At 45.1% G+C, this 12263-nt stretch overlaps 2 protein-coding genes across 5 annotated transcripts in view; one reads left to right on the top strand and one right to left on the bottom strand.

The window, feature by feature from the left end:
• The window catches only part of itfg1 (integrin alpha FG-GAP repeat containing 1), a 71726-nt gene extending 62214 nt beyond the window's left edge, over positions 1–9512 (bottom strand). Inside the window, exons 1-6 of the mRNA XM_086174841.1 lie at positions 9297–9512; positions 9108–9192; positions 8148–8278; positions 7938–7995; positions 7342–7419; positions 7173–7267 (exon numbers count right to left, since the gene is read on the bottom strand). Of these exons, the coding sequence (XP_086030967.1) occupies positions 7173–7267; positions 7342–7419; positions 7938–7995; positions 8148–8278; positions 9108–9192; positions 9297–9474 (625 nt within the window). The 5' untranslated portion in view covers positions 9475–9512. The remainder of the gene's footprint in view (positions 1–7172; positions 7268–7341; positions 7420–7937; positions 7996–8147; positions 8279–9107; positions 9193–9296) is intronic.
• A 510-nt stretch (positions 9513–10022) lies between these two features.
• The window catches only part of phkb (phosphorylase kinase, beta), a 41749-nt gene continuing 39508 nt past the window's right edge, over positions 10023–12263 (top strand). For 2 of the 4 annotated variants that reach the window (XM_086174895.1, XM_086174896.1), the window contains exon 1: positions 10030–10109. In XM_086174895.1, coding sequence (XP_086031021.1) covers positions 10046–10109 — 64 coding nt within the window. In that variant the 5' untranslated portion in view covers positions 10030–10045. Of the gene's footprint in view, positions 10110–10792; positions 10807–11675; positions 11768–12263 lie in introns of those variants that run through there. The other 2 variants (XM_086174897.1, XM_086174899.1) reach the window with 2 other exon arrangements.

Raw genomic sequence — 12263 nt, 5'->3', positions numbered from 1 at the left:
TCCCCTCCCCCGCCACCATCCCCTGCAGATCTATCAAAACAGCTCATTCACAAACATGGCAACACACACCCGCGGAGAATGGAGCAATGCTATTCCCGGAAGAAATAATCTCCTAAAACCATTACAGGGAACAACGTAGGTGCGGCAGCTACGGGGGGGGGGGGGGGGGGGGATTATGGCAGAACCCTGCTTTCACACACACACATTCCCATCCTGTTCCGCTCACAACACCGGTTTGTTTGAGTAAATAGAAACTTGCTCCGAGAACTGCCGTAACAAGCGGAGAAAAGCTCATTCTGCGGGCTGTGTGTGTGTGTGTGTGTGTGTGTGTGTGTGTGTGCGTGCGTGAGTGTGCATGGTGTCCTCCGCCAACATTGCGTGTGTGTTTCTGTTTGACAAATGGACATTCAACAAGGTTCCCTGTGACAGAATCCTACAGAACCAAGTCCTCCTCTACAAACGACTAGAAACACTTCCAGCTTCAACTTAAACCCCACCCCTCATCCCATTCTCTGCTGGGATTGGCTAGAAACCCATACCTGAGTGGACTGGGAAGCCCTTCTCGAAAAACTGCATGGAACGTCCTGACACCTTTCAACTCTTCAATGATGAAGAACATTCTGATCTGGAACATTCAGGGCAGAACCTGAATACAAAATTTCACATCAAAACTCCAGCCATCTGTTGTACTTCTCTGCGAGAGGTCCACTTAGAAACAAAGGCCCAAGATATTCGCTCTCGGAAGGTCTAGCCATGAGGATATGTTTTGCAACAAGGAGGAGTGACAACCAGTGGTGAGGAAGACATTAGTGTTTCTAATTGTTTGTTAGCTTGCTAATTCCTTTTACCTATATACCTACAGTATAACATGTTCCTGATATGTCAAAGGGCATAACGTTTATTCCCATACCCAGGGAGGATTCTAAAAATATATTTCAAAGAAAAGCGACAGACCAATGGGACATTCTGGCACCCATCACCGCACACAGCTCCCTGATCACTTGGATGTGTCGCCATGGGGCTGCTCTTAGTCATTTATCTCGAAAAACACCTTCCAAAACTACCTCCATCTGCACTTCGGTGTTAATGAAGGTGTGTTTCATTTTGCTGCCGAGTGTTTGTCACCGGGAGATGCTTCTTCTCTGAGCCATCACAAGCCTCCACCAATCAGACGGCCAGTGGTTTCTCACTTAAGGATTCCGAGGAAACGAACTACCAGGGATAGAATGAGATCCAGTCGCTCAGACCAAGACGAGGCCATCTAAGAAATCATGTGATCACACTTCTTGGTGGACATAATCTATAATCTGGCTACTTTAGATTTTGAAAAAATGGATCTCAGACATTTTGGATAGCGACACAGAACACAGCAGTGCAGATTTTTCTAAGCGCCTAGCTGTTTGGGAACAGGATTGTTATTTCATGTAACTGACAGGGAACCCCATAGAGACCGACTGTTACGGGATTCACCAGCAGTGAACATTAATATCAACACGTCTGCATTTTATTTTGAAAATCTGTCCCTGGTGAGGAAATCCATACAGTCCCTGCAGCTCTCCTCATCATGCCAATTATTTACATTTGCTGGCATCTCAACCCTGCTTTCATCTCTTTCTCCACCTCCTCCTCCTCCTCCTCTCAGGCCCGGCACAGAGTCCTTCCACCCTCGGCCACCATGTCCCAGGTCATTAGTCAGACAATTGACAAGCCACTCCAATGCAGAGCTGCCTTAATTGGTCACTATGGCAAGCGTCACTGTTCCCGTTGCCTAGTAATGGATATGTACACTGGTACTGCTGTCTCAGTGTAAACGGCCCCCTGAAATTTGCAATACATAATGTCTTTGCAATTATAGCCACTCCCTGAAATTGGTAGTTCCTGATAACTTCCTGCCTGCTGGTCAGAGATGATTGGGGGGCGTCATCTGACAACCCCCATACAAGCTGCTTCACCAGAATTGGACTCCTGCCTGTTTGAATTGGCTGAACAGACAGCCAACAACACCAGACAGAGAATCCTCCCATTGGAAGATATTGAGCATCCTCTGCTTCTCGTGCCCATGAGAGCATTAACTGATAGTGACATTCAGTCAGAGAAAACAAACCATTTTGTTGCTTTAGGAAGCTGTAAAATGGCAAAAAGTGGAAAATGAGTCTGTATGTCGTAAGTTGGCCTCGACGGCGTAGGCGAGCACCTTCCCTCTCGTTGAGATTTTTGTTCTGATAAGACATGTTGTTCTGACATCAGATTGTTTCTGTTCAAACCTGGTCCAAGCGCCGAATCCTGGCAGCTGGGAAGCGATGAATGCGGCGTGTTCTCCCAGAGGAGGGGATTTGTGTTTGTCCTTTCCTTCGAGCTGATGTTTTATTCAGTGAAAAACATCGTCCGTCCCGCCTGGCGTGCCATTAATACATTCTGATCGCTTTAGCCCCGCCCGCTGAGCCCTGCAGATACTGGCCTCTCCGTGACACATGGAGGAGGACATTCACCTTCGACTGCGGGAACCAAAATATTACATCTGACAAAGTCAGCAGGGGGGCAACAGCGGGGACGGAGAGGTGTCACTCTGCAGGAGAACTCTACATTGACTCATATTATTTTAGTCATTTTTTCTGCATTTTTCGCAAGTTTTGGGAAAAGTCATTTACATATTTACAATTCCTTCTGTTTGGTGTAACTTTGTTGGATAAGCATTTAGGCATTCCTGACAACAGCCTCTTTTGGACTGTGGGAACTTTTTGCGCTTCCTAGAACAATTTCAGGAATGAGGCTGTTTCTCGGTGCATTGGGACATCAGTAGAACTGTGGACCTTGGCTCTGAGAACCATATTTGCTCCTCCTCTGAGGCAGGGTCTTTTTAAGGTTCCATGGGGACTCATAGATATACGTGCTTGTTGACTAGTAGAGCTCACAAATAGATGTTTGCTAACTGCAGAGCTCCATTTTTAAAAACAATCACTGGTCGGCTGTTTTGTCCTCAGAGATGAAGATGTTGCATGAAAGCGCCAAGGATGGACAGAATCAAGAATGAGTCCATCAGAGGGACAGCACAATGTTAGAAGTTTTTGAGAGAAGGTCAGAGAAGCCAGACTGAGATGGTTGGGTCATGTACAGAGGAGGGATAGTGAATATATTGGTAAATATATTGAAGCTGCCAGGCAGGAGGTCTCGAAGAAGACCAAAGAGATGATTAATGGACATAGTGAGAGAGGATATAAGGGTAATTGGTGTGACTGGTCGGCTGTTTTCATGCAACAAAATGGGCAAAAGCAGCAAGAAAAGAAACGACCAACAGGGCCGGGCTCTTCTGGCCTGCTATGCCACATGGTAGATTCCAGGGGTCGCAGAGGAACATCAACATTTTGCCCAAAATAAGCACGGCGTTAGCTCACAGCGGGGTTCTTAACTTGGCAAAGCACCACACCCAGATGAAAACTCATCTGATGGTCCATGACTATCAGTCCTGCTGTGCAGAACAGGTGGCAAGCTTTGCTCCCAATGTCGTCCCTTTCGTCTTCCTCTTCTTCTTCAGTGCTTTTGTTTTGTCTTACTGTGGTGCCTTACTACCTGTGAGAACGCATGACTAAAAGGTTCACCTGGAGGAAGCTAGTTCCTAGCAGGAGCTGGATGGTTCTTAGAACTGCCTAGAGTGGGCAAAAGATCTTTAAGTGATCTCGAGGGCTAAAGAGAACGCAGAGATGATGGCTGGAGGAGGACAATCCTAACAGAGGAAATTAGAGGCTGCTTGTGGCCTGGTGCCGCCAGGTTAGCTGGCTGTCAGGTCCTAGCAAGGACTCGATGAGGGGGCGCCAAGAAACTATTCCAGTTTCTTTTTTTGCCTTTTTTCCCCTCCTGGCAACATGGAAGCAGTGATGTCATTACGCTGCAGCGGGAGCATTTACTGTGAACACTCGGGACGAGACTGGAGTCCCATGGCTCACTCCCTTATCCGTCCATTTTCAGGAATATTTTTGGGGGCTTTACACATAAAGTCTTACAGATTTCTTGGTAACTAATATCTAAGTACCAACTGGTTGCCAAGAATCTCTATAGTTTTTATGGTGCTTGCTGCGAAAGGGTGTTTGTTGGAGGATGGTTGAATTAAAAGAATTGAAAGACATCACCGGTGGAAGGTCAGATACGTATTCACGGGGCCAAACATGGCTATGTCTTTTATGGATTTCAGTGATTTTGACATATATAGTGTAGGATCCTGTCCTATTCAACATACTTCAGCACCAGACACCAGCGTTAAAGAATTCCAAAATTATTTACAAGTTGGTCCAAAACATTTCAACTTGGTGAGATAAACACTTTTGGCCTAATGTGGCTGTATCTCTTAAAACTGTGGCTGGAGTTCAGTGATTTTGACACATATTGTTTACAACAGACCTGGGAATTTTACAGCCCGAGGGCCACATCTGGCCGGTTTTTCTTTTTTATCTCGCCCGCCAATCTAATTTCTTTGAATATTTTAGGTATTTTCAATCAATATTGAATTTAGAAACTCCTTTTTTTCCCTTTTTTTTTTTTATTTTGTATGGATGATTACATACAAAATAATGTCAGTACATTTATATGATCATATGGGGGACATGATTTTAAAGTGGAAATAAGTTTGAAATTCAATATTTAAATTGCAATTTTTATTTCGCTCAATGTACATTATACCTGGATGGCCCGTGCATAAAAATAAAATAACAAATGGGGCCCGCCAGCCCAAATAATTGCCCACCCCTGGTGTAGAATTATGTCCTCTTGAACATATTTCAGCACCAGAAACCAGCTCTAAAGAATTCTTAAGTCATTTTCAAGTTGGGCCAAAGCGCTTCAACTCTGCGAGATGATGACTTTGCCCAACACGTTTGCCCAACATGACGATATCTTTTAAAACTGCGTCTGGATTTCATTGATTTTGACAAGTGAACCTTCAAATTAACCAAAAATCCAAAACGAAAGTGTTCAAAACAAAGATGCACAAATTACCGCCGGGATTTATTTCAAGTTGCCGGAACCAAGTAAAGGTTTATTCACTTTCCATAATCCCTAAACAGATTAGAGCTGAATTAAAATCTACTTGGGTTAAAAACTGTGACATCCCTGGGAGGCGGGAAAAAAACAACACAACACACAGAGAGAAATACCTGCGGTGAGAGCAACACGACTAAATCCTCTGATTACCTTAAACAGCAGGATTAGTTTCCAGAGGGAGCCGTAAGTCTAAATGACAGCAGGCAGCCGCCAACCAACTACAGTTGCATCAGGTCTTCATTCACCATTGAGGAAAACTACGATCAATTCCAATCTAGTTTCTGTCCCCTTCACTGGTCAGAAAAAGCTCTGCTAAGTTTCCAGTGACCCTCTAATGGCAGCTGACTGGATTTTCCACAATCCTCATCCTCACTGATCTCCCTGGCCATCTCTCGTACAACCTTCCTGTAAAGGTTAGCATCAATTACCGTTTTTCTCCATCAATGTGAGCCACTTTTGGACAAGAGAGCTCAAAAAACGCAGTTATGAGAACCATCCTGCTCCAATTTCGTTCCAGGAATTAGCCTCCTCTGTTAAACCTTTTAGTTTAGCATGCTAACTAAGGACCAGTGTGACACAAGCATCTGCAGCATGCACCTGAAGTTCCAAAACAAAACCATCGAAGAAATAGGTGACGAGGATGATGATTATGTGGGGAGCGAGGCTTAATCAACCGCAACTCAATTCCCTATTGCCTCCCAAACAAACGCACTCTCAGGTTTTTTTCATTTGCAACCTTTCGTACCGCGGGACGCAAAGCGTTCAGTGGCTCTGCTCAGCTCTTGAACTCAAGCCGCACCCAACATCAGAAATGCTGACTTGCTCACTCGGTCTAAGTCAAATCTCAAAAGCCATCTGCTCAAAATGGCCTTTCCTCTATAATGTCTATCCCCAACTTCTTTTTTAATCCATTTATCTTTCCTAACTTTTTGTAAGGTGGATTTAGAAAGGCACCCACAAATAAAACGTATTCTTATCATCACCATAAACATGGGCAATCCACAGCAGATTCCGAATGTCAGTGTGGATGAAGTTTCATTCAATCACCCCAATTACGAGAAGGACAATGTCACAGTAAAAAGAGTTAAAAAAATGAGAACGAGGAGCACTCCAAAAATAAAGCAATAAGATGACTCCAATATTATGAAGTCAAAGAAAAAGACAATTTAGGAGAATAGAATGTAGAACTGAAATGAAAGAAGTACTTTAACAGAAATCTATTGATGAAAGTACGCCGTTCGAAGGGGTTTGACTGTTTATTTCTCAGACACATAAATGGTTTAACCCCCCCCATGTAATCCCTCTGATTGGCAGGTCAGTCTAGAGAACCTGAGGAGAACCAGGCACTGAGGGAGAACGCATAAAGGCTTTGGATGTGAAACCTCTTCATTTCGTTCACTGGTCCCCCCCCAGATTCGGGACTGGATGGTATCTCCTCGTTATTGAGGAAGAGAAGGCTGCGGCTCCGTGTGTGATGAAGGCTGAACCATCCTCTGAGGACGGGCACCGATTAAAGACGTGATGTAACACCCCGTAATAGCCTGTCACTCAATCTGAAGGATTTGTCACCTCAGCACTTGCAGTTCCTTCTCCATTTGGACCCTGAGTTAACGTATTAATAACACCAATCGATCCGCGGGGGAGGAGAACCGGGGGCACAGAGGAGGGATTAGCTCCAAAATAAAAGTCTGCGGCAGGGATTTAAGGCTCAGGTTCTACAACTCAAAAGCCCAATTGTTGGCCCGCATTGCAGCGGGAGGAGATCCTGCAGTCAGCTTGTTATCCAGAAACACAATGGCCTTTACGCTCTGCCCCGGAACTCAAAACAGTGATTATGGGATATTTCACAGCAGTGCCTCAGCCTGTCGGCAGCGGGAGGATTGTGCAGTCCATGTCTTTAAACAGCCTGGCACACTCCTCAGCTCGACGTACCACTCATTACATCATTTCCCCGTGCAGTAGAAAATACCGGGATTAAGAGACGATCCCGTTTTAATCTCCTCTATTACCTCAGTTTTCAGATCAACCCGACTCATTCCACCTGTAAAATCAGGAGAGGGTGGAGGGGAGGGACGTTTTCACGTCACCGTTCATGGATTCCGCAAATCGTACTGAGCCGCCGCAGGGAAGAAGAGACTCACCAGCGGTGAGGTCATTGTTGAGGTCGATGAAGGCGTTGGAATGCGGGATGCGCATGTTGACGGGCCCGCTCAGGGCATTCTGCCACTTCGGCTTCCTGAGGGAGTCAGACAACAGCGTAAAGCATCCTAACCCAGGAAGTAAAAGTGTCAGCGTGGGCAGTTCACTGACCGTCGGGTGAGGTAGCAGACTTCGGTCAAGGCCTGGTCTGTGATTCCAAAAACATCGGGGATCATGTCACCGTTGAAACTGCAGAAAAGTGATGAGATGCTTCGGTCAATTAAGCGAGAGCCTTACAGATTAACAGATTATTGATCATTGGACTGCCAGCTGGTTGTGTTTGATGGCAGAAGTGGAATATTTCGAATAACAGTGCTAAACATCTTGTGTTTTTTTAATGGTTAGCTCGCGATTGCCTACGAGTCTAATAACTCTAATAAAATCTTCGTTGATTTTCCTTTTCGCTTGGGGTTTGACAACTGGCTGTTATTCAGTCGATGGTTCGCTCGCTCAGCTGTTTGCCGTTGACCCTGTGGCTGTGGACACTTGTGACAAACAGCTTGTTTTATAGTAAAAACCTCAAAAACTAAACTGAAAGAAAAGTCCATGTTTCTTCATGGGGCCGTTCGTGGATGTTCTGCAGGGACCATGCGCACCATATGGTTATTTTGTTACGCATCTTGGCCAGAGAACAGCATGGAGCGATGTGGACTTCATAGAAGTCAAATGATCAGAGCGAGGTGTGTCAGGTGAATGCGGGCACTCACTCCATGACAAGCGGCTGGTCTCTGAAGGTCTTGTTCAACTTGATCCAGCCGTCTTTATCTAAAGGAAACAGGCCACAGCAAAAACGTTCACATTCTCCGCACACTAAGGAACGTACTTTTCTTTCCCAACCACATGATTTAATTCACTCAGAAAAAAATATGCGAACTGTCATGAAAACAACATGATGAGAAAAAAGGAAAATACTCAACCTAAAGTCTGATTGTTTCCCCAGAAGATGAAGACAGTCGCCGCCATGGAGTTAATCTGAGCAGTGAGGAGAACGTCCATCTGAGAGTCTCCGTCATAGTCGCCGGGGACTACGCTGGTGATCACTGTGTCCCTGAAACAAAAGAGACCAAAAGAGGTACTACAGACACTGGGATTGCTGCCTTCACTTGCTCCTACTGAGCCACACGGACACAAAGGTAGATCATTTATTCCTTCGCAGACCTAACGTTTGTCTCATTAGTTTTTTTTAACGTACCTATTTTGTCAGTGATATCGCATGTCACTGATATCTACACGTCCTTCGTTCCATTAGTCCCTTATGGATTTGTTGTGTTTCGTTTTTTTTCGTTTTGACTCAGTTAATTAACTTGATTATATTGAGCAAAGTCATGGGGACAGACGACGTGAAGTCAGTTGGCGTAAGGGGAGAGTAATAGACGGAGGCTGAGGGGAGCAGCCAAATATAAACAAAGAAGAAGATGGAAAATGCAATGGGTCATAAAAATATATACACACCATGTAGCCATAACATAATGACCCCCCCCCCCCCCCTTTTGCAACTGGAGAATTTAAAGACTGACAACTCGAACTTCTCAACTTTTCATTGTACTCCATGTCATCATCATTTTGGAAGGTAAGGACTAGAGCTGCAGTGACGTAAAGGGGTCAGATGAGCATGTGTATATCAAAGGCAACACGGTCTTAATGTGATGACTCATCAGTAAATATAAATTGCACAGAAAAAAGAAAGAAATAACTTTTGGGCCAAAAATTATGAATCACGGTCAGAAAACCTGACTTGTCCCTCATGTGTATATGAGCCAATATGTCCCGTGCAAAATAAGGGAACGCACGCATTTAAATGAGCCAGAGAGCAAAAATAAAATTGGATTTAAATGAAACAGAGGGTCAGCAGGCATCCCGGCTCGGAGGCCTCTTACCCGGGTAAGCTGTTCTTGGTGACGTGCACCTTGGGCTTGAAGTAGGGAGCTTTTGAGTCTGCCAGGTATATCAGCAGCTCGGTCTCTGCAACCGAACAACAACACAATGACTTTTGATATGATGTTAGCGCTGGATTTCAGGATGACATCGACAAGAAAGTGCGCTGTCTCCGGGAAACCGTGACTTACGTTCCCGGATGATGAAGATGTCTGTCTGTTTATCCGCATTAAAGTCACCGAACGCCGCCACTGTGCCGTTGTTTTCGGCACCGAAAAGGTCCACAGTGACATCCTGGAGGGCTGCGACGCCGTCTATGCCCGCGAAAATGTATAAAAACGCCAAAACACGAACGTTTCGCAGCCACATCCTTGTGCCTGTGAGCTCACTGTCAACAATAGCAGTTGACGTACGGCAACCTGCGTTACGGCAGGGCGAAGCAGCCGCGTGATTACGCTAACTAGTACTTAGAATAAGGAGACTCTTTAAATTTTTACCCTCACGTTCAAAAAAATCAAGATTAATGTATTTTTTTATTTTATTTTTATTTTTTATGAATTAATTGGAAAGTCTTGGCGTAATAGTAGCACTTCCTGGTTTGCGTTAGTGTCGTGGAACCAGGTAGATGGCAGTTGATCAAGCTGCCGAAAGTGAGCAGCATTCTAACCGGAAGCGGTTCTGTTAGTTCAGATTAAAAGCGAGTTACTTCGTAAGTACTGAAGTTGTCGCAAAAACAAATACAAAGGGAGGGTACGACGCTTAAAATGTATTTAACCTTTAAACCGATGAGAGACATGGAGAGATATTGGTAAGCCAGCCTTTCGACATGAACGTTTTCGGTCTTCCCCGTTTGAATCGGTGCCGCCAACGCTTTTTATTTTCTAGGGGCAGCACCGGAGGCACTGTCTAAACATTCTGAAAGGTTTCAACGTTTGTTGACATGGCGAGTTTGGCAGATGTCGGCTGGAAACTCCTGGAATTCAAATCCCGATCTAAACGATCAGGTCTGACTCGTGCCTTTGCATGTCGGTAAACCACCCTGTTAGTGCCGTTTCGGCCGGTGCGTGTTTGTCTGAAGTGTCTCGTTTCGGTTGCACGGTGTGAAAAATCCGTCCCGTTAACGGCCCTTTCCACCCGGGCGCTGCTGGCTGCTTTCAGGAAAGGTCAGGGGTTGGAACGAGTCTATTTTAAGATTTGCCGGTGGCTGCTGAATGTCACCCCCGGACCGGGAGACCCCGCGCTGCAGCCTGTGTGCAGGCTCCCCATATGGGTCCGTTTGCAGGCCCCAGCTTGGCAGGGTCAGGTTCGCCAGCCATCTCTGCTGAGAAAACATGACATTGTCAGTAGTCGCTTTACATGTCAAAAAAAAAATATGAAAAAGCACCTGAACGTACCAGCTCTGCTAGAGAGATATTCGATAGTATTTTTGGATGAAATCTTGCATGGGACAGTCCAGGCTTGAAATGCCGAGTTAACCATACCTGCTTTTTCAATTGAGTTAGAAAATATAAATAACACCACACAGGATTTGCAAATCACCCATGATCACTAACATTTGTATTACATCGCATGAAGAATGACAGAAAGACATGAATAATCTCTCATTGTCTTGTTTTGTCTTTAATTTGACATTTTGTCGTGGACATTTGTAGATTGAAGAATTTTTCGGTCCATTTCAAAGATCTGGCTGAGATTGATCAGGTGAGCAGACGTGGGCCAACGTCTGCGTTCTAGACCCTGACGGCTTTTCGTCTGAGGCCGCTAATTTTAGACAGCGCTGATGCTGGTGCTTAGTGACACCCCGGGATTGGGTGCTGCGGAGAACCTTGACCTTTCAGACCCAAAGACGCCAACCAGCGTCCCCAGCTGCATTCGCTTTGCACTTTTTTTATTTTCGAACGTTGGAGATATGATTCTGAAAAGTGAGAATTAGCTACTTTTTGTCATACTATCTTTTCATACTGATGATATGATATCTGGCAGAAAAGGCATATATGACTCTGCCCCTTTCTGGAGCCGCCCCGCCTCGCACAGTCTGCTGCCCTTAGTAGGGCTGCTACGCAACTACTTATTCTATTTGGCTTCAGAAAAGAGCCTTTTTCCCAGACGTGTCTCAAAAAGTACTTGTCCCACTTCCTGTCACTAAAGCGCAACTTCCTGCCGTCTCGTCGTGTCTAACGTATTTGTTACGTTGTCGAGCCTCTGTCCTCCTAGCTTGATTGTGTCACTGCACCTGCTGGGATATGGGGAAATCATTCGGCCCCGATTTTCCCTAAAAAAACAAAAACTAATTCTTGGTGTTTTGCCTGAGACCAGAGCGGACATGGTGACACAATGATGAAGCTCAGCTTGATGATGAAGGTTGAGGGCGATCCTGCCCTGATGTAGCAGCCCACAATCCCGCTAAATCATGATGACTAACCCCACAAATATCATTGAAAAAGATCCTGCTATTAATTGCGACACAGATAATGTTGCTCTAATCTGATCATCATCATCATCCTCATCTTCGCCACCTGTTGATTTTTGCATGTTTGGAAATCCTAACTCTGCTACTAACTCTGCTGTAGATTTGTGAGTTTACACAGAGACTGCCCGCCTAAATTGTCAACTTTGAGAATGGCTGGCGTTAAAAGGCCTCGCCGGAAACCAGAAAGGCTGGGTGAGTATGGAGGGTAAAGGCCTCAGCACATGCAGACTTTTATTTTGAAGGGGAAACAGGAAATGGAAAGAGGCCCGGGGGATGTAAAAGCCAATGCTTAATTGAAAAACTTATACCAGTATGTATTTCTTTGAAACTACCAGAGTTGGAAAAGGTCACTAAAGTTCTTCTAAACGCCAGGAATTTTGTTGGCTGTTCAAACAACAGTTAGCTTAGCTTAACATCGTTGTGTCCACCCGCTGGATCTTTCGGTGACGATAAGAATGAAATATGAGCAAAAGCAGACGGATTCAATTGATGGTCTTTTATGGAACTCGGGCTGCAGGTCCTAGGAAAGCGACACAGGGAGGTCTCTTCCAGACCATCTCTGAAAACACTGAACGAAAGGCTAAGCTAGCACCGTGAGCAGAGGAGTGAAAGGAAGTCCAGCTTTTTCAAAACTGCCCTTTAATGTATTCTATATCAATAATAATATGCAAATCTACAAAACCAGCCA

Source organism: Fistularia commersonii, chromosome 27, assembly GCF_037954325.1.
Source record: "Fistularia commersonii isolate RoL2024-O1a breed Wild chromosome 27, RoL_Fcom_v1.0, whole genome shotgun sequence".
In the NCBI taxonomy this organism is placed as follows: Eukaryota; Metazoa; Chordata; class Actinopteri; order Syngnathiformes; family Fistulariidae; genus Fistularia; species Fistularia commersonii.
The sequence above is the reverse complement of the archived record's forward strand: the minus strand, read 5'-3'. Positions and strand labels throughout refer to the sequence as shown.